This window comes from Carassius gibelio, chromosome B17 (genome assembly GCF_023724105.1).
Source record: "Carassius gibelio isolate Cgi1373 ecotype wild population from Czech Republic chromosome B17, carGib1.2-hapl.c, whole genome shotgun sequence".
In the NCBI taxonomy this organism is placed as follows: domain Eukaryota; kingdom Metazoa; phylum Chordata; class Actinopteri; order Cypriniformes; family Cyprinidae; genus Carassius; species Carassius gibelio.
In genome coordinates this window covers 8,002,893-8,028,299 of record NC_068412.1, presented here as the reverse complement: position 1 = coordinate 8,028,299, position 25,407 = coordinate 8,002,893, and the positions used below count along the sequence as shown (strand labels likewise).

General features: G+C 37.2%; 2 protein-coding genes across 3 annotated transcripts in view; one reads left to right on the top strand and one right to left on the bottom strand.

The window, feature by feature from the left end:
• Positions 1-3,616: 3,616 nt before the first annotated feature.
• Positions 3,617-8,133, bottom strand: LOC127975956 (G-protein coupled receptor family C group 6 member A-like). The gene is made up of 6 exons (XM_052580020.1): positions 7,916-8,133; positions 6,580-6,868; positions 5,728-6,459; positions 5,368-5,583; positions 4,948-5,065; positions 3,617-4,733 (listed from the first exon to the last, which is right to left on the bottom strand). The coding sequence occupies exons 1-6, from the start codon at positions 8,110-8,112 to the stop codon at positions 3,688-3,690; spliced, it is 2,598 nt and encodes an 865-aa protein (XP_052435980.1). The 5' UTR covers positions 8,113-8,133; the 3' UTR covers positions 3,617-3,687.
• Positions 8,134-14,801: 6,668 nt separating this feature from the next.
• Positions 14,802-25,407, top strand: part of LOC127976423 (CAP-Gly domain-containing linker protein 4) — a 53,103-nt gene continuing 42,497 nt past the window's right edge. For both annotated transcript variants that reach the window (XM_052580829.1, XM_052580828.1), the window contains exons 1-6: positions 14,802-14,963; positions 20,476-20,622; positions 21,236-21,375; positions 24,758-24,851; positions 24,980-25,141; positions 25,251-25,369. In XM_052580829.1, the coding sequence (XP_052436789.1) occupies positions 20,490-20,622; positions 21,236-21,375; positions 24,758-24,851; positions 24,980-25,141; positions 25,251-25,369 (648 nt within the window). In that variant the 5' untranslated portion in view covers positions 14,802-14,963; positions 20,476-20,489. The remainder of the gene's footprint in view (positions 14,964-20,475; positions 20,623-21,235; positions 21,376-24,757; positions 24,852-24,979; positions 25,142-25,250; positions 25,370-25,407) is intronic.

The following is a 25,407-nucleotide window of genomic DNA, read 5'->3' as shown; positions in this document are numbered from 1 at the left end:
ATTGTGCAATACATGATAATGAAATATGATTGAGTAAGATGCAGGGATGTACTAGGATGGAGGGGTAACAAATAAATATAAGGATATTGCACATTTTTATTGCATAAGCATAAGTGGGGAACATTTAACTGTTCATGAGGTAGATTGCCTGGGGGAAGAAACTGTTCTTGTGCCTGACTGTTCTGGTATCTGCGGCTCTGAGGCGCCGGCCAGATGGCAAAAAATCAAAGATGGGGTAACTTGGATGTGAGGGATCTAGAGGGATCCAGGTTGTTAAGACTGCACCAGACAGACAGCTGCTCAACCTCTTGTCTGTAAGCAGACTCATCACCGTCCTGGATGAGGCCGATGACTGTAGTGCCGCCTGCAAACTTCAGGAGCTTGACAGAGGGGTCTTTAGTGGTGCAGTCATGGGACAGAACACATCCTTGAGGGGCACCAGTGTTGGTGGAGCAGCTGTTTGACATGAATTTCCCCAGTCTCACTAACTGTTGCCTATCTGTCAGAAAGCTGGTGATCCACTGACAGATAGAGCTAGGAACAAAGAGCTGGTTCAGTTTGGTCTGAAGGGCTGTTGGGATAATGGTGTTGAAAGCCAAACTAAAGTCCACAAACAGGATCCTCACATAAGTGCCTGTTTTGTCCAGATGTTGCAGGATGAAGTGCAATCTCATGTTGATTGCATCATCCACGGACATGTTTGCTCGGTAAGCAAACTGCAGGGGGTCCAGTAAGGGTCCAGTGATGTCCTTCAGATAAGCCAGAACCAGTTTTTCAAACGACTTCATTGCGAAAGACGTTAGAGCCACAGGTCTGTAGTCGTTAAGTCCAGTTATCTCGGGTTTCTTTGGAATGGGGATTATGGTGGAGCGTTTGAAGCAGGAAGGCACTTCACACAACTCCAGGGATCTGTTGAATATCTGTGAAAAGATGGGGGCCAGCTGGTCAGCACAGATTTTCAGTCAGGCTGGTGTAACGCCATCTGGGCCTGGTGCTTTTCTTCTTTTGTTCTTCTTGAAGACCTGGCGCACATCATCTTCACAGATTTGAAGAGCAGGAGGTATGGAGAGGGGGATTGCAGGAGGTGTTAACGGATATGTAGGGAGATGGACAGAATGGGTGTTGGGGGTTTCAAATCTACAATAAAACTCATTCATGCAAGTCATTGATTAGCCTCAGTGAAAGGGGATGGTGTCATGTAGTTAGTGATGGCTCTCAGTCCTCTCCAAACTGAAGTTGAGTCGTTGGAAGTAAACTGGTCTTCCAACTTTTTAGCGTAGGTCTTTTTAGCTGCTCTAATCTCTTTGTTCAGTGTGTTCCTGGCCTGATTGTACAAGACCATGACCCCATTTTTGTAGTCAACCTCTTTGGCCTGACAAAGATGTCTGAGTTTTACTGTAAACCATGGCTTATCATTTGTTGAATGTTAAATAAGTCCTGGTAGGAATGCATATATCCTCACAGAAACTAATATAGGATGTTACAGTCTCTGTGAGTCTGTCCAGATCGGCGGTAGCAGCTTCAAAAACACTCCAATCAGTGAGGTCAAAACAAGCTTGTAAATCCTTCTGTGTTTCGCTGGCCCATCTCTTCACAGTCTTTACTACAGGTTTAACAGATTTTAGTTTCTGCCTGTAGGTCGGTATAACATCAACCAGACAGTGATCAGAACATCCCAAAGCTGCTCGTGGAACAGAGTGATGTGCATCCTTTATTGTGGTGTAACAGTGATCCAATATATTACTGTCTCTGGTGGGACATGTAACATGCTGTCTGTATTTTGGCAGTTCACGGGAGAGATTGGGTTTATTAAAGTCCCCAAGAATGATTAAAACAGAGTCCGGGTGTTGTTGTTCTGTGTCTTTGATCTGATCAGCGAGTTTCTGTAAAGCTGAGCTCACGTGCGCTTGCGGAGGGATGTAAACACTCAACAGAATGAACGAGTGAAACTCACACGGCGAATAGAACGGCTTGTAGTTGACAAACTGCATTTCTAGATCAGGACAGCACATCTTCATGAGGACAGCACCGTTCATTGATGTAAAAACATGTCCCGCCGCCACGCGATTTCCCAGTTGATTCTGCTTCGCGATCCGCTCTAAACAGCTGAAAGCCCGGAAGATGGAGCGCACTGTTCAGTATGGCGTCATTCAGCCAGGTTTCCGTGACACAGAGCAGCAGAGTGTGAGAAATATGGATGCTAGGCAACGGCGTTCGAAATCCGCACTTCCTGAGTCTGACGAGCGCTCCTGCTCGCTTTCCCCGTCTGCGCGTCCTGAAGCGTTTGATCAGCGCCACTGCTCCTCCGATAACAATGTTCAGTAAAACGTCTGTAGAATTGAAATCCAGAAAAATATCCTGTGGTGTGTTCTGGAAAAACGTGTGCGGCGCCACCGAGTCACTTCAAAGTTTCCTCAATGCCACCATGGGTTGCAAGGAAATTTGAGTTTGGGCTGCATGATCAAGTAAACCCAAAAGATCTTCATATTTACTGATGCTGGGGTTTAGATATGCATAAGCTCCATGATGAGCTTTCACAAATGCCTCTGGAAAGTCTACTTTCTCTTTATTATTTTTTTTTTTATTTAATTTTCTTTCTTCCTGTTTACTGCTACCTGTGTATATTCCACCACTGATCTAACGTGATTGTATTTATTTTGAAGCAAGCATTGTCAAGCATTTTGTCTAATGCTGTAGAGTCCCTCTGTATCTTCTGGCGGATAAGCAGCTGAAGAGATTAATAAGGATTTGAGAGTTGTCCTAAGCATGCACATATGTCACCTTAGAGCAAATGAAACACACAGTCTCAAGACTTTAAGCTCATTAAGGTAATCACAGTTGTTTTCAGGTACTGTAGCTTTTTATAGCTCAAACCCAGTGTCATAGAAAAATTTATCTAAAATAAAATGTTATTCAGTGGACTCCTGTAAATTATAATATTCCATTTGCTTTAGGGTAATTTGTTTCAACCTTTTGAAATGAGAAATATATGTATTCCAAGCATACATTTTAATGCAGCACGTTGTTTGTTGTTTCAGAATTTGATGCTTTTTTTTCTCTTCTTTTAATACTTTTGTATTACCACAGTAACACAATAACCTATATTCAGTCGCTGACTGGCATTCTGACATCAATGATAGAGAGGGTGATGCCTTCCCTTTCCTGTTCTTGCCTGATTGACAGGTTCTGTGCGGGGAGCTGAAGTTATGCACCACAATAATGTATTACTGCAATCTCTGGATCTCACAACAATCTCCTCAAGCCATGTGTTAAGTCAAGAAAGGCCATTGTCTTTTATTGAAGAGTTTACCTTTGTTCATGTCCAAATGCTACTCTGATAATATTGCAACAAAAATACATTTAACATATTAAATACAACATATTACATACAAGTTGCTCATAATTAAGCAATAAAACACAAACAAGAGTGATGTGTTGTGAGTGTTATGTAATTCATAACATTTGATTTTATGTCTTATGGATGCTTTATTGACCTTCACCAACATATGTAATGCAATAGCATTAATATTACAATCCTAGGAAGTTGCGGATATATTGTTTTTCTTGTCAGTTTACTAATTAAAATATATGTAATAATGTCAGCAGTAAACCACTTGTTCAAGTTCTTTTAAAGAAAATTAGATGTGGCATGATATAAACCTTTAAGATTAATGTGTGTACCACTTATCAAATGGATTTGCTCCTAGTTCTTTTCCGTAATGTCTGGTAAGGGAATTCTATATTAATTGAACCCAAACCAGTATCAATTGAGTTAATGGTATTCTGTGACCCCGTTATTAAATCAGGTTCCAGTGTTATCTCTGGGATCAAGTCGATGTGATTATTGGCTCTTGCAATATATGCCTCTCGAGTAAGCTGTTCTTTCTTCTTGCAGAGAGCCATGTACCATTTAGGTGCAAAGTGACAGAAAATTACTCCATAACATGACACCAAGATGGCAGCTGCTTGAATTGAATACCGCTCATTGACCTTTGCAATGTATACAGGGGTGAAACAGACCCACACAAAAAGATAAATGAGCATGCTTAGGATGATGTGTCCAGTCTCATTGAAAGCCTGAGGTACCTTTCTCCCTTTGAATGCCAATAAAAAGCAGACAAATGCTAGCAGTGCAATATAGCAAAGCATGATGCCAAATCCAATTCCAGAACCTTCATTGCACTGTATGGTAATTATCATGCTTTGGTCAGACTGAAGCCCCTCTACAGCTGGAGAATCAAATATCAACCACAAGATGCAGATGAGGACTTGAATGAGAGTAACACAGGTTATGATGACAGGGGGCTTGTAAAACCTTTTAGCATGGTCCTGTCGATACAGCGGAAGAAAGGATACAAAGGTGCGCAGAGCTTTAACCAAAATACATGAAACTGTGAGAGAGAACCCTAAGGCGTACAAGATCTGTCGACCCCTGCAAATGTGAACATTGGGTTTGCCAATGAACAATATGACACTAGTAAAGCTGAGTGCTAACCCTACCATCATTACAAAACATAGGGTTCCCCCTGCCTGTTTCATGACTGGTTTTCCATAAAAGACCAAGAAGATGATAAGGGTGAACAACAACAACAGGTAACCTATTGCAGTAAATGTAAGTAGAACTATAGCATGAGACCCATCCCATTTCCAGTAATCCTCTTCCTTTGGCTTACAGGAAGTCCATCCTTTTAAAGACCAGGTATCACTTTCACAAGGAAGGCAACTCGGTAAGTCTGAAAAAAGACAAATAAGATTTTAGGGTATAATTTTAATAATAATAATAATAATAATAATAATAATAATAAAAATGAATAAATACATAAATAAATAAATAAATTCTCTATAAGGAAACAAACAAACAAACAAAAAAAAAAAAAATATATATATATATATATATATATAAAACTACCTTTTAACCATACCATATGCATACAATTGATTACTTACTTGTTTCATTAGAGTAAGTACCCTCTAAACATTGTGTACAGTTATGGCAGCATGATGTTTTGAGAAGTTTCTTAGCTGTACCAGGAGGGCAAATAGCAGAGCACATGGAAACAGGAACCTAGAATGACATATATGGAAGTGTGGTTAATACTTGTATGCAATATGTAATAATACCCTGTTGAAAAGACCAGAAGTAATGGGTTCAAGATGATATATTGGCTAGCTTATCCTGCAAGATAACATAATGACCCTTTGGTTAACCTGAAAAGACCATGCGGTTGAAGTATATTTTGTTTTCGAACAACATTCTGTATGCACTTGGATCACATTGAGACTTGTGCTGGTCCTTTCAGGAGGGTATGCATCTTTTTATGATTTTATTCAGTATAGCTGATGAGTTCTATAATTAGTTATTCTCACCGTATTGCTTGGGTTACTCCATATTATGGGTGCCTTAATGTAAACTTCCGTTTTTGTCAGATTGTAATTTCCAACAACAACAAATCGTCTCTGGCCACTTGCTTCTTGTGGTTGCCAGTTTATTAGATCGTATCCGTTCATAAAATTTCCAGATGCATTAAAATAGAAGGTTTGATTTTCCATAGTAAAATTTATATTTTTCAATTCCTTGAGGAGCTTTCCAAAAGAAAACATGCATATAAAGTAAGGTTCCAAGTTTTGCAATAATGTATACAGAAATGTTATCAGGACCACTTGCTTCTGTGTTATGCATGTTAGTATGAAGCTATCTCTAAAACTGGACGTAAACAGTTTACTTACCTTCCATGGTGGAAAATCCCGTTCTCCAGGGCAATCAGTTTCATTGCAGTTAAGAAGATTTTTCAAAGCATGAGCAATGGACCATACAGCTAACCTTTCGCCGTAGGTCATGCTGATGTCAACAGCTTCTGTTAGAAAACCAGTATCTTTCCCTAACTGTTTATACTCTTCAAGAAAGTGGTTTACAGAGCCCGGAGAAAGAGTCAGCTGCTGCAAAAACTCCTTAAAACCGGGATTGGGACCAGTGATGAAAGTGAACCCAAATATGTCACCTACTTGGTTGATTCCCTCCATTTGAGATATATTTCGTGACATTGACCAAGCATCACTTGCGATCCAAGTACGCGAGATGTTCTGCCGAATCATCTCTTTGAACAGTTTAGAGACCAGCTCTTCCTTTAAGATAAGGACCACAACTTTAGCTTCGGATAAGCGGATTGTTTCTGCCACCTCTTGGATCCTTTTGTCGATTTCGTTGTGTGCTAGGTAATGAGGCAACACTTCTTTGAATGCATGACAGATATCTGCAACTTCTGAATCAGCTGAGAAACTTTGTAAGGCATTTTTCCCATAGTCATCATCCCCATAGACCACGCCAACCCAGTCCCAGTGAAAGTGCTTCATGAAATTAACCAGAGCTTTGGTTTGGTGAACATCACTTGGAATTGTGCGTAGGAATGCTGGGAATCGCACTCTATCACTAAGCGTTTGTGCAGATGATGTTGTACTTATCTGTTTTAAGAAAAGAAAAGAAAAACAAAAAACAAAAACATGAATCGTTTATTTCAAGAATTTAATCAAAACTGAATCAAATTACCTAAAGGTTCATCCTAAATGAACAAAGTTACTAACCTGTGGGACCATGTATAGACTCAGAAGCCGAGCCACTGCCAGAGAGTCTTCTGAGAAACGTGCTCCAATGATTGCTTTTACATTAGGCCTTTCAAGCACCTCACATTGGACAGGCAGTGTGCCATTCACAGCGAGAAGCTGCTCGGTGCTCTGAATGGCCTTTGATGCATCAGAGCAAGTGTCACAGATGTAATAGCCCAGTCGCACACCCGGGAGGAAGCTGGAGTTATTGATCGTTTCAATAGTATGCACAACAGCTAGAGTCCTTACAAGCGAAATTAGATTTAATCTATAAGAAAATTAGGGAAATCTTGATTAGAAATGAAAACAATAGCATATTCAATATAACTTTAACTTAACGTTCTAAGCAAAGAAATAGATTATTGCTATTTTTTTCTGTATATAAACTTAACCTAGTCTTGTGCAGTTTAAAACAAGCACTCTACATTTGTGTGATTAATTATTAGGGTTTAATATTGCCTGGTTTTAAACTTATATAAATTTGCTTTTTGTAGCTGTCCTGTTATATTAAAATGTTCTTGTTATGATGTCAATAGGCCTGTTGTATATTGCCTGTTTGCTACGATGAACAGCAGTAACACTTGTAACAATTGTGACAATAACAAATATAAGTTTTACTTTATTTTTACATTTGCAAATGTCAAAATGTATTATTATAATTAAAATTAATTACAGGTTAACATATAAAAACAAATACACTCAATGTAAGAGTACAGAGGAGGTGAAGGAATATATATATATATATAAATAGACTGAGAGACAGACAGAATTCTTGAATAGTGTTTTGATTTTTCTTTCCATTTGTTTCTCCCCTCCTGAAATGGAGGAAAGAGCTCCCAAAATGGAAAGTCCCCAATCCGGGACCCATCTCCCGGCCATTCCCAAGTCAAGTCAGCCAGTCGCAGCTCTCTCCAGCCCGCTGACCACTCCAATGTCAAGGCTGATAACCGTTCCCAAGTCAAGTCATCCAGCTGTTCCTGAGTCGAGCCTGCCGGCTGTGCACGAGTCAAGTCCACCAACCGATTATGTGGCAAGCCCAACGCCCATTTAATTTAATCTGCTATTTTTATAAAACAAAGGTTATAAAATTCACAGCCACGCCCAGTCGGCCTGTGGACGAGTCGATGCGGGTTAAGAGGTTTAATAAAGTAATTTAAAAAGTTACACTACTATTACATTTTAAATAGGGTAACTTGTAATTTGTAACCTATCCAAAGTAACCTTCCCAACACTGATGGTAACAAACCCAAGCACACATTTCTGTGCAAATTTGACATTAAAATAAATAGTAATAATAATATGGATGTATACATACTCTGTGCAGTTGTATTTTTCGGGACGTTCTCGCACATTTAGTGTCTGTACTGTAGAATGGCAGGAACTGAGCACTCCTATCCGTATATCCCCATCTGCCCAGGCCCCACATATGCCTGGTGAGTTTTCGCAGGCAGACCCAGAACTGGCCAAAATAAGAAATTCTATTAAGGACCAGTAAAAGTCTTGTAGAAGCATGATGCAATCTGACTGAACACAACTGTAACCCTAGAGATCTGTTCCCCTTGACAACAAGGGTAAAATACATAAGTAATCTGACAGTCGTACTGGTTTAAGTAAGAAAAGCATGCAAGGAGGCTGGCTCATTCTTAATGAGCACACAAAAAGTTGCAAAACAATTGTGTCACTGGAATGACTCCAAATGCCAGCCGAACATACCTTTATTCTTTCTTTATTTAAATAATTCCCCCACAGACCGGTTCTGTGCAATCCCAAAAACTCACATTACGTTCCACTGAGAGCTGACATTTTAACCAGTTATCATTTGCTCAGAAAAAAAAAAAAAAAAAACTGTGGAAATTCCACCTGTGTCTTTGTGTGCACTAACAATGCGAGCTGATGGAGCTATAGAATTCTTTTGTAAAGGAAATATGAAGAAGAGCACCTACTTTAATTAAAAAAAAAATTGAGAAATACTCACAATACGCTCTGTCACATTTTGCTGGCCAGCACTCACAAAGACACAGCAGATTAAATTTATACTTATAACTATCCAAAAATGATCAGATCACAGGAACACACAGCATGAACACCAATCAAACAATATATTAATGAGAACCGACCAAAAATAACTCAAACATAGGCATTATACAGTATTTGCAAGGTACCAACAAAGTAAACAAGAGACACAGGTGATATGAATTAATAACAAAGGGGAACCAGGAAAGTATGATACACAATGAGAGGCAGGAACATGGGAAACAAAGGATACTAGTTTAAATAAAACAAAAAGGAATCCAGTAAATTAACCTCTTAAATGTCACCCCGTATACGGGACGCCTACGTTGACTATACTATATTACAATCAAATCTAATCTAATCTTGACAAACTATATATCATTGGAAAGGTCTAAGACTCCCAAATATATATTGTACCAATATTTTTTGTTAAAAATTATGTAGGAAAAGTAATAGATGAATTTATGACAAGAGTGCACCCTCAGAAATCTACATTACAAAAGGAGCTTTGACCTTTGTTTAAAAAAAGACTTCCTCGTTGCCTTTTTCTCTATCACATATTAGAAATCATCAGAAGTTATATATCACTTGAAAACATAAAATCTCAAAATTCATCCTTCAAAACCCATTTTAAAATCAGACATTGCATTACCATGTAAATGGTACATCAAAATCATGTTAAAAATTGTTTTCAGTCATGAATTATACAAATTTATGTTTGTATCATGCACATTCATGTCTATCTTCAAAAACGTGAGTGAAAGTTAACAGGTTATACAAACTTGAAAAAAAAAAAGAAAAAAAAAAAAAAAAAAAAACTTAAACATTGTGTAAATATCAAAAATAAATAAAAAATAAACGAACATACAAATTAAACAATTTCAAACAGGGCCCACTGGTACAACATTCACCGGGTCCCCGCTGACCCCAGCTACGGCCCTGCTCACGCCTGTTTCACATATAATCCGTCTGCAGTGTGTATGCAGTCCGTGTGCGTTACGTATGTGGTGCAGCATGGACTCAATGTGCTTTCACACCGGACGTGTTTGCAGTCCGCTACTCGGTACGTAAACGGTCGCTGCACTGCTGCCTGTTCCTGAAACGCAACTGGAATCCGTTAACATATGCAACGTATACGCACTGCACTGCAGACGGAGTATGTGTAAAACAGGCGTTAGGTTGTTTGCACCTTGTGCAATGTGGAATTAGTTTACAGCTTTTTCAAGCACTTTGTGATGCAGGAAACAGGAGATAAATTAAATGCAACTAGAAATGCAACAAGTTTATTACAGCATTTTAAATATACAAATCATGATTGTGAGAATTTGAGACTGAGTTCATTTCCTAAAAGTTTCCTTTTTATAATATTCAAATTCTAATTTGTTTCAAATTTTGTATCATAAGTTTATTATTATTATTATTATTATTATTATTATTATTTATTTATTTATTTATTTATTTATTTATTTTTTGTTAACAATGGTTGACCTAGTTTCAGTATTGCAGTGTAGTACACCACCAGCAGGTTTGTTATGTCGAATAAAAATAAATATGCTATCACATTCACTTGAAACCAGTATAAAAGTTATTTCCCTCAGTATAACAATAATCTACCTGCACAGCTGATTTATAAGAAAATATTTTATAAGGATTATAAGGATTCTCTTTGAAGCATTACAGTGCTTACATCATGGATGTGTTTTAATGTTTTTACTAAACAGATGTTGTCAAAGCTTCCCAAGTGCTCTTGGTTTCAGGCAATGCTTGAAAGCAACTAAGACATTTATAAACTCAAATGTGTGCATATTCATGTAGTCTCTTAGGCTCAAATGTTTGCTTACTCTGGACAGAAGAGGTTGAACTGGTGCAACCGGTAAATTAAGCCGGGAGTTTTCAATCTTGTGTTGTACTATCAAATTATGCATTCAGTGTGAGGTTTCATGGTTCAGAGATTTTTACAAAAAAATCTGTCTCACCATCTTTCAGGGAAATACTCAGTGGTACACTTGGAATGCATCAAACGTCACTTTCTGATTAAGATAGTAAGTGGCTTCTTTTGAAATTTGCTCGGCACATGCATTTGTTCAAGTCCCAACAGGAAATGTCCAGTGTTTTTGGCTTTGTCTATCTGAATGTGGTAGTGCATACATATAATACTATACTTCAAATCAATTTCATGTAATTAATTAATTTATACATTTATACATTATTGATAATTTTATTATTCTATTTAATCATATTTATAATAATCATTTGAACCATTTATATACTCATTTCATTGATTTATTCATTGATTAGTTGCATATTATTTATTTGTTTGTTTAGTTTTACGATTGTGTTGTTTCAAGGGATATTTGTGTTCATGAGTGCAATAATATCTCTATTTCAACGTTTTTTACATCACAGGATGATGTTGTGAAGCTGTAATTCTTCATTTCTATTGCTTGTGGTATAATAACACTTGTTGGATGTGTGCTGGTCAGATGAAGTCTGAGCATTGAAACTCTTTTACTTCATGTCAACCTTTTACTTCATGTCAGGATACTCTCAAAGGAACACTTATGCAACTGGATGAGGATGAAAGGGCCTCCAAATCGTGTTTTTGACAGTGCGTGGCCTTTGAGTCAAAAACCATGGCCTGCAGGGATAAATTGGAACAACTAACAAATGTGTCTCTATGTGAAAAAGGCAGAGGAGATGTTTATTTACTTGGAAGGTCTCAGCCCACCCACACTCGATTCATCAGTAGTGCAATCAGTGCTCAGTTCTGTGTTTCTTACAGTGCAAAACTCCTCAAAACCATCCAGAAACCTTCAACTCACGCTTAATGAAAAAAAAAAAAAAGTCTCCTTGGACAATGATGTTTGCAGATGACATTGTGATCCGTAGTGAGAGCAGGGAGCAGGTGGAGGAAAACCTGGAGAGGTGGAGGTTTGCGCTGGAGAGAAGAGGAATGAAAGTCAGTCGTAGTAAGACTGAGTACACGAGTGTGAATGAAAGGGAGGGAAGTGGAACAGTAAGGTTACAGGGTGAATAGGTGAAGAAGGTACAGGAATTTAAGTACTTGGGGTCAACAGTCCATTGTAATAGTGAGTGTGCGAAAGAGGTAAAGAAGCGAGTGCAGGCAGGTTGGAATGGGTGGAGAAAGGTGTCGGGAGTTCTTTGTGATAGGAAAATATCAGCAAGAATCAAGGGGAAGGTGTACAGGACAGTGGTGAGACCAGCTATGTTGTATTTTTTAGAGACAAGTGGCACTGAGGAAGAGACAGGAATCAGAGCTAGAGGTAGCAGAGCTGAAAATGTTGAGGTTCTCTTTGGGAGTGACCAGATTGGACAGGATTGGGGGACAAAGTTAGGGAGGCCAGATTAAGATGGTTTTGACATTTTCAGAGGAGGGAGAGTGAGTATATTGGTAGGAGAATGTTGGACATGGAGCTGTCAGGCAGGAGGCAAAGAGGAAGACCAAAGAGGAGGTATATAGATGCAATTAATGAGGATTTGAAGCTAGTGGGTGCAAGTGTTGAGGATGCAGAAGATAGGGATAGGTGGATAGAGATGATTCGCTGTGGCGACCCCTGAAGGGAAAAGCCGAAAGAAGAAGAAGAAGATTCAGGCTTGAAACAATGAGGGTGAGTAAATGATGACAGACTTTATTTATTTATTTTTGGTGAACTATCCCTTTAATGTTTTTATATATTATTTTAAATACATTAAATCATACTCTTGAAACTAAACAAGCAGGTGCCGGTAATTCATTCAGGAATAAAGTAAACGGCAGACTTTATGAATGGGCCATTGGATCATTGGTTCACATGATTAATTCAAAACGCGGATTCATTTAGAAACTAAACAGTAGTAAACACTGCTGTGTTGCTCATAGATGCACAACAGTTATGCCGTGGTTTTATAGGTAATATTTTTTTTTTTGGCAAAATAGAATAAAAACACACAATATTGTGTTTAAAATATAACACAATATTAACTGCTTATTTACTATAAAATCACATTTGCACCTTATACAGTCTCTGATTTGCACTCCTGATTTTCATGACAAAAGCAATGTGTGATAAGCTATTGCTCTCGCTGCTAGTGTAATATTGCTTATCATATTGTGTAAATATGAGACAAAAACTCATACAGGGGCATTTTTGCCCAAATGTCTTAACTTCATTCATGGGGTTGTTGCCCTGCATCATATTTGTCAACAGTCAGTTACTGTATGAAGTTGAAAGGAGTCATATGGTGTGATTTAAATTTTTCCTTTCTCTTTGGAGTATAATAAGCTCTTGGTGTGTAAAGATGATCTGTAATGTTGCAAAGACTAAAGTCTCAAATCCAAAGAGATATTCTTTATAAAAGGTAAGAATTGTCCTCGCCCTCCTAAAACGGCTTGTTTAAACCTAGCCCACATGTCTACGTTATGTGGGAAGATTAGCAAAATGTCGCTCAAATGTTCACACAAAGAAAGCAGGCATAGGGGAGCGGCACAAAGTAACGTGGGGTTAGTATTTCCACACATGCTAGCATAACAACATTTACAGTATTTATTAGTTAACATATCAACATTATATAGAAAAATAAAAATTTTGCCAAAATAAAAAAAAAATAAATAAAAATAAAAAAATCTTCTGAAGATATCGCTGAACATTTATTTTACCATAGTAAAATTTAAATTCTGGCTTAAGTAAATTTTTCATCTCATTTAAAAAAAAAAAAAAAAAGCCTCTAACATACTCTATTATTTTTCTATTCTATCTGTTTTCTTTATCTTTATATAATAATAATAATAATAATAATAATAATAATAATAATAATAATAATAATAATAATAATAAACCTTGCTACTGTACATATACTGCATTATGATAACTGAGACTTGTTATAGCACTTGCATTGCACTTTTGTTGATTTTGATTGCTTTTGTTGCATTGCAGTTGGGCCGCTGATGGCGGATGGACTATTCTGATGATGCTTTTGATGCTTTTCTTGACCTTGGCAGTGTGATTTGCTTGGTGGTCTGTGGGGCAGTGGCGGGCCTGAAGAACTTACTGTGGATGGTGACAACTGTCTACTGCAGTTAAGAGTAATCAACCTCCTACATTAACACCTGCTAAAATGCCCTGCCTTTTCTGTTTCACTAAATGCTCTTGGAGAATATTCATGATTGTCCAGTGAATGCAGCACATTGGTCGTTGCTTATGAGGCACATTTTTCAATAATGTGGTCTGAATGTCTGTTAGATAACATCTTCATTTTTTTTTAAACCTTTAGATGTCATGTTTACCAAAAGCATACACATATGGTGTTACAATATACTGATTGATGATTCTCTACGTCTGCTTGTGGAAGTTTAAAGGGGGACCTCCAAGAGCTCTGATACAATTTGAACACTGTAAGCGTTCCACTGAGAGTATCCTGACATGCTGCATCTCCACCTGGTGATAGAACTGCACTTCTTCTGTCTGACTTTGCAATGGATGGTTAAGACTGTCAATCTCCAGCACTTTTCTAACAACCATTCAATGAACAGTGTCAGGAAAACACACTCCGTCATCATCACGGAAACCTTCTAGAAGATACAGCCTGTCAGAAAACTGAATAACAGATAGCACTTGAAGATCTCTCAATATAAATGCATGTTTACAAATGGTGCACATGTCTGTTCTTGTCGCTGCATTTTAAGAGCTGAATGACAGTAAAATCTATAACAATGAATCAGTGTTGCTAATGTGCATAATACCACGGGCACAATAAATAATTAATACATAAATAAAATGCATTTTAGCTAAATAACTTTATAACTTTTTTACGCATTTAAATTTCCTTATGTTCAATCAACGGTTTAGTTTATATAAAAGTGCATCTCTATTTTCTTTTTTTAATCTTATATATTTTTTACATTTTTATTTTAACGATCTCTATAATAATAACAGTCTGAGTTATCCTCGGAAAGGAGTTGTAATACAATTCACATCTAAATTGTCTTAGTTTTACATTGGGTGATCAATGAACGTGTAGTATAAAATATAGTATTATTCTTATCATTTACATTAAGTCATTGCTTTTATCCAAAGCGACTTACAAATGAGGACAATGGAAGCCATTATTATTATTATTATTATTATTATTATTTTTATTATTATTATTATTATTATTATTATTATTATAGCAACGTTACAGATCCAATAACGAGGTTTTTTAATCTTCCCCTACGCTGAGTGACGCGTGTATTACGTCACGATGTCGGAAGTGAACCTGACCATGTCGAAGGCGCTGAAACCAGAAGATAAACTCACGAAGCCGACGATCCAAAGAGAGAAACTGCGGTTTTCTATTTCATAAAGAGACAGGTATTTAGTCGCTGTTGTCAGAATATTTCGACTTTCTAATGCCTGTATTTGATGTGCATTTAATGCAATCGATTCATGAAATGATGCATGGCCCTTCAACAAGCAAGCTGTTGCAGTATTTGCATAACTCTAGAGAGGTTCTGTTTAGTAAACGAACATAATCGTGCGGGGCAAATACATGCAATTATGCAGTCTTTGTGATAACAGTCTAAACTGGACTGGTGCTCTGCTGATCCACGGCATATAAACCATATGTGTGTTATGTAATATGGTGTTAACGTTACTTGAAAGGTGTTTTGGTCAGCCGGAAACACAAGCAATACGTTAGTTTTGGCAACAAACATCACATCTTGTAAAAATAAACCTTACAAAAGTACTCTGTAAGTGGAAGTTGCATGGTAAATTGATGTCGAAAGTGAAGAAAAGAGAGATGCGCTGCTAAATTTACAGAGTATCATGGACTTACCATGGTATTATCATGGCAGGTTTGTGTTTAAAAAGGAAGACGAAGAAAATGTAATATAGTTGCTTAGTGACTGGCTAAAATGCCCATGAAGTACCTTTAATTGTTATTTTTCTTTCAAATAATATAATTATAAAATACATACATAACGTTACATACATACAACCAAAAATATCCATCAGAGAATGTTCTCTCTATTAGTTTTTTCTCCCTGTAACATCATTATTTTATACTTGTAAAAATACAATCTAAAAGCAACATTTCTAGAATGTTATAGCTATGTTACATTTGGAATGATTTCATTTGGAATCATCTTTGTGTCCTTTTCCCAAAATCTGTATTGTTCAAGTTTAGTAGAGTGGCCCAGCTGACCTGACTATCAAAGCAACAAAGGCACTAGTCACAAAAACTGCTCTCAATACATATAAATCTCTTTTATGTAACAGATGTAACATGTAACTTAAATCCTGTCTTTGTGTAGTCAGGTTTTGTACTTCAGTATTGTCATGTCTTACCTTTTCTGTTACTCATTTAGCAGTCTGCTCACTATTATGCTGTTGTCTTTGCTTTTAAAACCTCTGATCTTTTAGAAGAGTATTCACTCATTTTGGGGAGTTTTTTGCTGTGCAGGCGCTGTGCATGTTGTTTGCTTATAATGAACATAATTGCAAAATATTCTTGGTTGTTAGTGGTTGCCATGTAAAGGTAATGATGGCACAGTTTGTCAGAGGAGGAGATGAGCATCTTATGTATAAATGTACATTGAATATATATATATATATATATATATATATATATATATATATATATATATATATATATATATATATATATATATATATATCTTCAACATTTATCTTCTTTAGGGCAGTGGTTCCCAATCCAGGGTCTGGAGAACCCCCAACACTTCACATTTTAGATGTCTCCATATTCAAACACACCTGATTCAACTCACCAGCTTATTAGTGAAGACTCCAAGACAGTGATCCTCAAATCTGGCTTGCGAGATTCAGCTCCAACCCTAATCAAACAAACATACCTGCGATTTTCTAAGGGGGCTTTCACACTGGCAGTTTAGTGGGGCATGGTTCGCTTGAAAAATCGCTAATGTGAACGCTGTCATTGGACCCTGGTGCGCACTGAGGTACCGAACCCGAGACTACCAGGAGAAGGTGGTCTGAGTTCGGTTGCTCCCGAGATGTGGCGCGGTTCGCATGAATGTGCAAGCAACACGGACTTGGGTGCGCACTTGTTCAGGAAGTAAAGTATCCCGCATGTGTAACACTGTCAATCAGGGCTGTCACTTTTGTGAAAAAATCATTTTGATTTTTAAGACATAAGTGTTAACTGAATCGATTGTAAAAAGTGCAACATTCTCGAAAAAATATATATGCAGAGGGGACGGCTGCCATAACAAAAGAAAAACATCACTGCAGGCTTCAACCCGGCTGCATTTATGATTTAGGCAATTCAAAAATCCCCAAGATTATTTTAAATAATGATTCAATCCATTTCAAACAAATGTTCAAAAAAATGAAACTTTAAATGGACTTGAGAACAGGCCATGTGTGCTTTTTATTGAACGTAACCGACACTTAGGCTAGGCGAAGCAGAGCGCTTTTTATTCACTATATGTCCAGCTGTCGAGAAGACGCGCTGCGATCGCACTGATGTCCCAGGGACACTCAGGTACAGCTGCGCAAGGTGGGGGTATTACTGTCAATTCTCCACCACAGAAGCCGGTCGCTGTCAGCTTGCAATGGTCCTTTTCATAACTCAGAATCTCCTGTAACTAGATGCGTGAATGAGGCGAATTCGCATCTACCGCGCCGCGAGACCTCCAGACGTGCGTAAACGCGTCTTTACTTTGACTTAACATTGAAATCATTCGCGCCAGACCGCTCTATTCGCGTTTGGTGTGAACGCAGCATAAGAGGTCACTTTCTATGTCACTTGGTCTCATAGGCGCGTAAAATTGCTGGTATTTTCTGTCTAGCTTTCGCAAGGCATACTGCACTTTCAGAATTCTTTATTTTCTTTTTCTGCTTGTTTCTGAGTTTTGTTACATGTAATTTTTTTTTTATTGTTTAATTATTTTAAAATTAATAGAGCACATATTTGGTTAAAATGTATTCCCTATTTTCATATTCGAAACTTTTTTTGGTTGGTCCGATCGATTGTGCAATCGATTTTCGAATTAAAAGTGACAGCCCTACTGTCGATATCATTGTTTCCTCAACTCACGAGAGAGCCGAGGTTGATTCCACACACTCCTAAAAGTCAAAATTAAATTAATAAAAATTAAAGAATATAAATTAATTATTATGCTTATGTGCGTTTGCGATGACGTAAGGTAACTGCAAACGCATCTGGGTTCGATAAAACTATTGAGTGTGAAAGCAGACCAACGTTGCGGGTGGCGCCGGGAACAATCGGGCTCGGACCGCAGCAAACGAGCCCAGTGTAAAAGCCCTCTAATGTTCCTGAAGACAGTGATTAGCAAGCTCAGGTGTGTTTGATTAGGGTTAGAGCTAAACTCTGCGGGAAAGTGGAATCTCGCTCAGTGATTTGAGGATCAATGCTCCAAAACCTCAAATGTGTGTGTGTGTCATAAGAGATACATCAAAAACGTGCAGTGTTGGGGGTTCTCCAGGACCAGGATCGAGAACCACTGCTTTAGGGGATTATTCATATATATATATATATATATATATATATATATATATATATATATATATATATATATATATATATATATATATATATATATGTTTTTGTTTTTAACTTCTCACTCACTCACCCTCATTCCACACCTGTATAACTTCCTTTCCTCTGTGAAACACAAAAGTAGAAATTTTAAAAGTCAGCGGTGTTGAAATATAATTTAATCCCATTGACTATCTTCAAAAAAGAAATAAATAAAATTATAGCCCAACGATTTTATCAGTCGATATAAGCCTGTCGCCGATATATCGGTATTGGTGAATATGGTGTCGATTAGAATTTTTTTCCACATTTTGTCTTCCACAAAACAAAGTCATACCAGTTTAGAACATAAGGTTGACATAAATAAATGATAACATAATTTATTTTTTTGAACTTTCAGTTTATGTTGTTTTTATTTGCTGCTGCAGTCAAGATTATTTTCTGGGATAAGTGGAAGTGTTTTACAGATGTATTCTTTCTGCTGTAGAACACAGAGGTCAGATATTTTAAAAGTCATTCTTGAAATCCATTGACTTTCTTGTTTGGTAAAAATTCCATGTTTTCTTCCACAAAGGAAGCTTATTTGTTTTGTAACATCTCAACAACATAATGCTGAATAGCCTAGTGGTGATAGAATTGACATTTTTAGACTTAAATCTGGACTTCAATTTAGCTTGTATACATGGCATTCGAGTTTCTTCTTTCGTCCTCTTATAGAAGTTTATTTCGTCTGTCAAGCTTAAATTATGAACTCAAAACAAATTAAAAACTCGTAGCAAACTATTTACTTTTTATTTGTATGTTTGTATTATTTGCATATATCAATGAACCAGCCAACTTGTACTTACTGTGCCACCTGCAAAGCTCATTCAAATCATGAGTCACATGGGTGTAGCTTTGTGTTTTAGTGCGCTGGCAGGCTGAAAGTCCACAGTGACTTTAGTATGTTGTTTTTGAAACGCATAATATACCCCACATTTTTATGACTATAAACATACATTAGTGAATGACTGTTGGACCTCACTGATCCGTTATAAAACTATTGACCATTCTTCCTCATAGTTAGTAAATAATCTAAGAAAATTTATCTCACACAAAGAGTAACCATATCCTTTCAGGAGGGTGTGTTTCTTGAATAGCCCCATGGAAAGTGGCCAGTGACGGCAGGGTTTAAACCAGACAGCGCATAGATACACAACTTGAAAAGTTTTCCTTGGCTGAAATTTGTAAAAGGACAGACTACCAAAATGGCGGTTATTGAGCAAAGGCAAAACAGACAGTCAGACTACCGTAATGGTGAGTGTTGAGTGTTCCTTGTTCTTTGTGTTTTCCTTTTTTTGGGTGCAGAATAAGGGGTCTTTTATTACACCCAAAGCTGTGTGAGTGTGATATTTTAAGCAGCTTTGTAATTGCTGTGGCCCAGAATGAGACTGTGGCTAATGATGTCTGTAAATTGCGCTCAGCAGCTGATGGCTTTATTAATAACCCGGTCTGACAATTTTCATTTTAATGGAATTAATTATATATGTTTATTAATCAAATTGATCTTAGTTAATTATGTATATCAACATTTGCAACAATAATTACTCTAATGAAGACAGTGTTAGTAGGCCTGTCACAATAATACATTTATCAACCTATTGCACAATATATGTACACAACCTCAATAATTTTTGGTGACACAATATATCTCCCATTATATTTACTTAAAAAATTATGTCACCATATTTTGTACATTCCACTTGTGTCTGTGTTCTTTTGTAGCTTCTTGTGCATAATGTTGTGTAGTTTTGAGGAGCGTGTTCAAATTTAAAACATGCTTATACAAAAAAAAAAAGTTTCATCTGAAGATTAAGTCTTGTTTAGGGATCTGTGACTTTGTGCATACAGACATCTGACTGCTAACTAGTGATTATGTTGTTCAACGTTAGCGTGCACCCATTATTTACAGAGAAAAGAAGGTCCGGGGAAAATCTGTTAATGGAAAAATCTTCATTCAATATTAATGCTTATGCCATGTATCATGGTTGTAATTTGATACATTTGCCATATTGTTTCTGCTTAGACATTGGATAGAAAATTAAAAAAAAGGAACTCTGCTATTCACACTTGCGTATGTTCTTCACAACAACCAACTATCTTTCTCGATCTCTTTAAGTAATCAAGATCATCTTACTGACCGCAAACTTATAGTTTTGATTAATTTGTGCATAGCATCTATTAATGTCACTGCATTGTTGGAGCAAAGTAAACTACACTTGTGGTAACTCTTCATTGCCATTGCTTTTTAAGCCTTTTTCTAATGTTTCTATCAATGTTTTTGTTGAATATTTTTGTGTTTAGGTGGTGAAGGGGAAATGACCAAGGAGGATGTGCTGAGGGAGTCTTCAGAAGGAGACTGTGTCCTGGGACGGTACAGCATTATTTCCCGTAACTCTGAGAGACCGGTGATCCATCAGGTGGCATCGGCACCCATGCCTTCAGACTGTGGTGAGTGTGTGGGTCTGTACACGTGCAACACTTACCGAGTTTCACATGAAATGTCGTTTCGCTTTCATCTTGACATTTAAGCTCCTGTGAAAATGTTCTCGTGCAAGCTTTTAAGTAGGTCACACCAAAAATGCTGACACTCTGGTTATTAATCTCATCAAATTCTGTCTGCGGCTGTACAGCGATGGCTTTTTACATTTTTTCTTCAGAAGGCAGCCTGGCCAATAAACAAACAACTTATTTAGCTGTTTTCTGAAGTGTAGCGTTATTTATGAAGTGAGGTTTAGACCCTAAATTGTGGACTTTGCTTAAGCTGCTGTAAAAGTGAAGTATTGACAAGGTCACAGAAAATCTTTTCCAATTTTCTGCTTGTCAGCACTGATACATCATTCCCACTCTGTACTCGCTTCTCATTCACTCTCATACTTCACTTTAATTCGCTTCAAACTGAGCTGTTTAACTGAATTTGAGTGATAGTGTTCTGGAATGCTCAGCAGGCATACATCAAAATGAATAGGTATTTAAATATACATTTATATTGATAACATTGCCGATTTTTTAGTTTCCGAGGTTCATTTAAAGATCTTAAAGATTTGATGGTTCTGTTTTGCAGAGTTCTCTTTCTTTGACCCAAATGATCCTCTGTGTCGGGAGGTTCTGCTGGATCCACAGACCACTGTTCCCGAGCTCTTCGCTGTTCTCAGACAGTGGGTTCCCCAAGTTCAGCGGAATATTAGTGTCATTGGCAACGAGGTCAGAGTTCTTCTGAGTCTCAATCTCATGGTCTTTAAAGATGAAATGTAGTGAAATGTAATGATGTATATTTGAATGAAACCCAAAATACATTTACTTTCTAAACAATTTTTATTTATTTATTTATTTATTTATTTATTATCATCTGACATACCATAAAAATGATGACCAAAGTCCTATTCTAAATAAATAAATAAATATGTTAAATAAAATAGCAAGCATTACCTGAAACATGTAAATAAACAAACAAACTTTTACCAATTAAATTTCAGATAGTGGTGAGGGAGGCCTTTTACCTCTTAATTTGGTTAATACTGATTCAAAACAATAACTTCAGTAAAGTTTTTTTTTTTTATATAACTGTATTTATTGAAAAATTTATTTATTTTAAAAATACATTAAGAATAATTAATTAAAATAATAAAGGTTACTACCATGCATTAAGGAGATCTCGTAATCATTTAATATAGCTTTTCTGTAGCAAATTTTTTTTTTTTTTATGGTTAGTATAATATATATTTTTAAATACAATGGTTTTATTATAAATGTGGTGATTATCTATAAGGTGCTATTTCATGTCAACTAATGGAGAAGTCAACTGGTTATTTATAACAATGTGACATTTTTACACCAACAAAAGGGGGCACTTTATAGATCACATACCATACATTGACATGTTCATTAGAGGTGGGAATCTTAAGGCACTTAACGATTCGATCCGATTCCGATTCTGGGAGGAACGATCCGATTCCCAAAACGATTCTTAATTAATTATCCTGCTGTGCAAAAAATACTCTAAACTTTTTATTTTAACCAAAATTGGAGTTACTATGCTTTTTGTATATAGTTAGAATATCTGTTTGACAGTATTGCCAAATTAAAAATGATTATCAATATTTATTTTTCAATACTTTTAATTTAATAACAGTTATTTTCAGGATTAACAAACTCTGAATGAATGGTAAGCCATACAATTGCAATGAACAATCATTAAGAATAAACAGTTCTCAATTTGTATGACAGGGAGAATTAGGGATTCTAAGATGTGATCTTTACACTCACTGTAGAGTGCGGGGACAGCCGTCTCACTAAAATAACGAGGCGGGGGCAAAGTTTATCGTGGCTCAAGTACCTGTAACGTCGCGCGAAATCCTTGGTTTTCCACAACGGAGTACGGGCGCAGATCTTTGGCAATAAAACCCGCCACTGATCGGGTAATTCGTTTTGCCTTTTCAGAATTCGGTGGAAGCTTTGCTACTTGATCCAGGGTCCTTTGAATGTAACCGGGAGTGTTCGTGATTGGAAGAGAATGCTGTTTCTCCAGCTCTGAGTGGAACAAACAGTATGGCTTTTATTAACGACACCTTCGGTGTCTTCAGAAAATCCAAGATGTTGCCACACATCCAATTTTAAATGAGATGGTGCAGGTCGTAGTTTGTCCATTTTATCTTAAACGAAGCTAATTCACCAGCATATGAACGGTCGTCCATCACCGTCTTTTTTGTTTGGTCACGTCTTGACAGCGCTCGCATTTGAATTGAACACATAATCGATTCTGAATTTTTGAGAATCGATTCTGGATCGTTAGATAATGAATCGCGATGCATCGATGCATCGAGCTTTTCTCCCACCACTAATGTTCATAGGTTTTTTTGTAAAAAAAAAAAAAAATGTTAACTATGACCTGTGCTATACTGAAAAACAGACCTTTGAAAAAACTAATAAAATTAAATTAAATATATTTGGTAATTTTAATAATTCTAATATGCAACAAAGATATGCCATAAAAAATATGCCAGGGATCACATTGAGAATCAGCCAAGTTTTCAAGAGCATTGTAATGTGCTTGTTTAGAAAACGGCCGCAGTAAAGTTTTTTTTTTATCTTGTGGTTTAAGAGAACAGTAAATCAAATGCACCTGTTGTACTCATGGCCCCAGTTGTATCCTACACTACTAAGTGTAAAAAATCACAGCACATACAAACTGGATCAAATATTTTATTTTATTTTTTCTATAGATTTCAATAGCTCTTTCTTTTATGTTGTCTGCATAAAGCAGCTTCGTAGGTTTTGAACAGAACTGAAAGATTTGGGCTGAGGTAACAATCAGAACACCCTATCAACACTGAAGCAATGTTAATTAACACAAGAACCATTCACCACAATGCAAAAATCTATTTGGTATGTTTAATTTTCCTGAAAAATGTTCAGATGAAAGGAAATGAATTTACATTTTGAAAAAAAAAAAAAAAAAAAAAAAAAAAACATGCATTGATGAATTGTGCGCAACAAGGCCAGGGACATTTAACATCTAAACATGGTCAATTTTAATTTCATGTTTTCTTGCAGCTGTCATTAAAAAAACACCCACACACTCCCCCACCCTGAGTGTCAGGCTCTGTTGACTGAAATATTATTTTTTGCAGACAGTGTGTTAGTGATGCTAACACACTTTTCTAAAAAAATTTTGGCCTGCCCCAGCCCACCTTGCAAATAAAGTAACATTTCTTTACCCGCCCCACGCATTGGGAACATCACTGGAAGTTACGTTGCTACTTAGACCTTCGTATTGTGACCCTATCAAAGAACCCAATAAAATGTGAAAATATATATTCCAAATATTTAATATAGGCTATAGGGAATTGTACTAGTGATGGTTCGTTCGTGAACTAATATTTTAGGTGAACGAATTGTTCTCGTTCATGTAATCCACTGACTTATATTTCTCGTTCACTGAAGTTCTTCCCTCCACAGCAGCACGCAAGCTCGGCGTTATTAGCAGCGCATGCGCAGCTTGTGAACAGCTCTGTGAACTGTTTCATCCTGTCAAAGAGTTACTCCAGATGTGACGGAGCATGTGATTTGTTGAATGTAGTGAACGAATACGATCTTCTCGTTTGTGAACCAAACAATTAAAATGTTTAATTATGCAAGAAAACCTTACGCTTTGTTCATCTAAACAACTTATTGAGACTATGTATTTAATGCGATCATGCACACACTTTAATAAATCCAAATCAGTTTTTGCCAAGTAAATAGGTTCGTTGACTTAAGATATGACACATAAGACACTCTTTTTTCACCACCTGCTGGCGTATTTGTGTATAATTTGAAGAAATGGTCACTGAACGAATCAGTGAACAAATCTTTTTGGTGAACGAACTGAAAATCAATGAATCCTTGAAATAATCAAAATGTCCATCACTAAATTCCGCACACTTTTTTTTAAAATTTATTTAGTTTTTAGTGACCCACCCCGCAATAGAGTGCCAATTTCTTAACCCGCCCCAACCCGACCCGCGGGTTATGAGACGTCTCTGTCATTGTGAAATCTTCAGCTTTATGTCCTTGATACTGAAGTGAGTTTTTCTTTGTTCTGTAGATTCTGAAAAGAGGCTGTGGTGTCAATGACCGAGATGGTCTTACTGACATGACTTTATTGCACTACTGCTGCAAGGCAGGGGCTCCAGGAATAGGTGAGCTTGTATTTAATTAAAGAAAATTCTAATTTCTTTGTGATAGTTTGCTTTAGTAGAAATCTCAAGGACAGATCACTGCTCCAGCACAGCACAGGAACCGATATGACAGTCACTTCTGATTTCAGGTGACGCTGAGAGTGCTGCCAGTTTCGCCCGTCAGCTGTTGTCTCTGGGAGCCGAGCCGTCCTTGCGCAGCCGTTGGACGAACATGAACGCTCTCCACTACGCTGCATATTTCGACGTCCCTCCCCTCATCTGTGTGGTTCTGCAGGCGTCACAGCCAGGAGGTGAGTAGAGATAATGGAAAGACAGTGGGAATCAAAATTGCTGTTTGAATCTCTTGGCAAACTCAAGTGCTTGCGTGATGATGTCCGTATGTGGTCTGTTGGGTTTCAGAGGTGGATGCGACCTGCAGTGATTTTGACTTTGGCACTGCGCTGCACATCTCCGCCTCGAATCTGTGTACCTCTGCAGTGAAGTGTCTGCTGGAGCTGGGAGCCAACCCCGCTTTTAGGGTTTGTCTTTTTCTTTATGGCTACTTAACAAAGCCAAT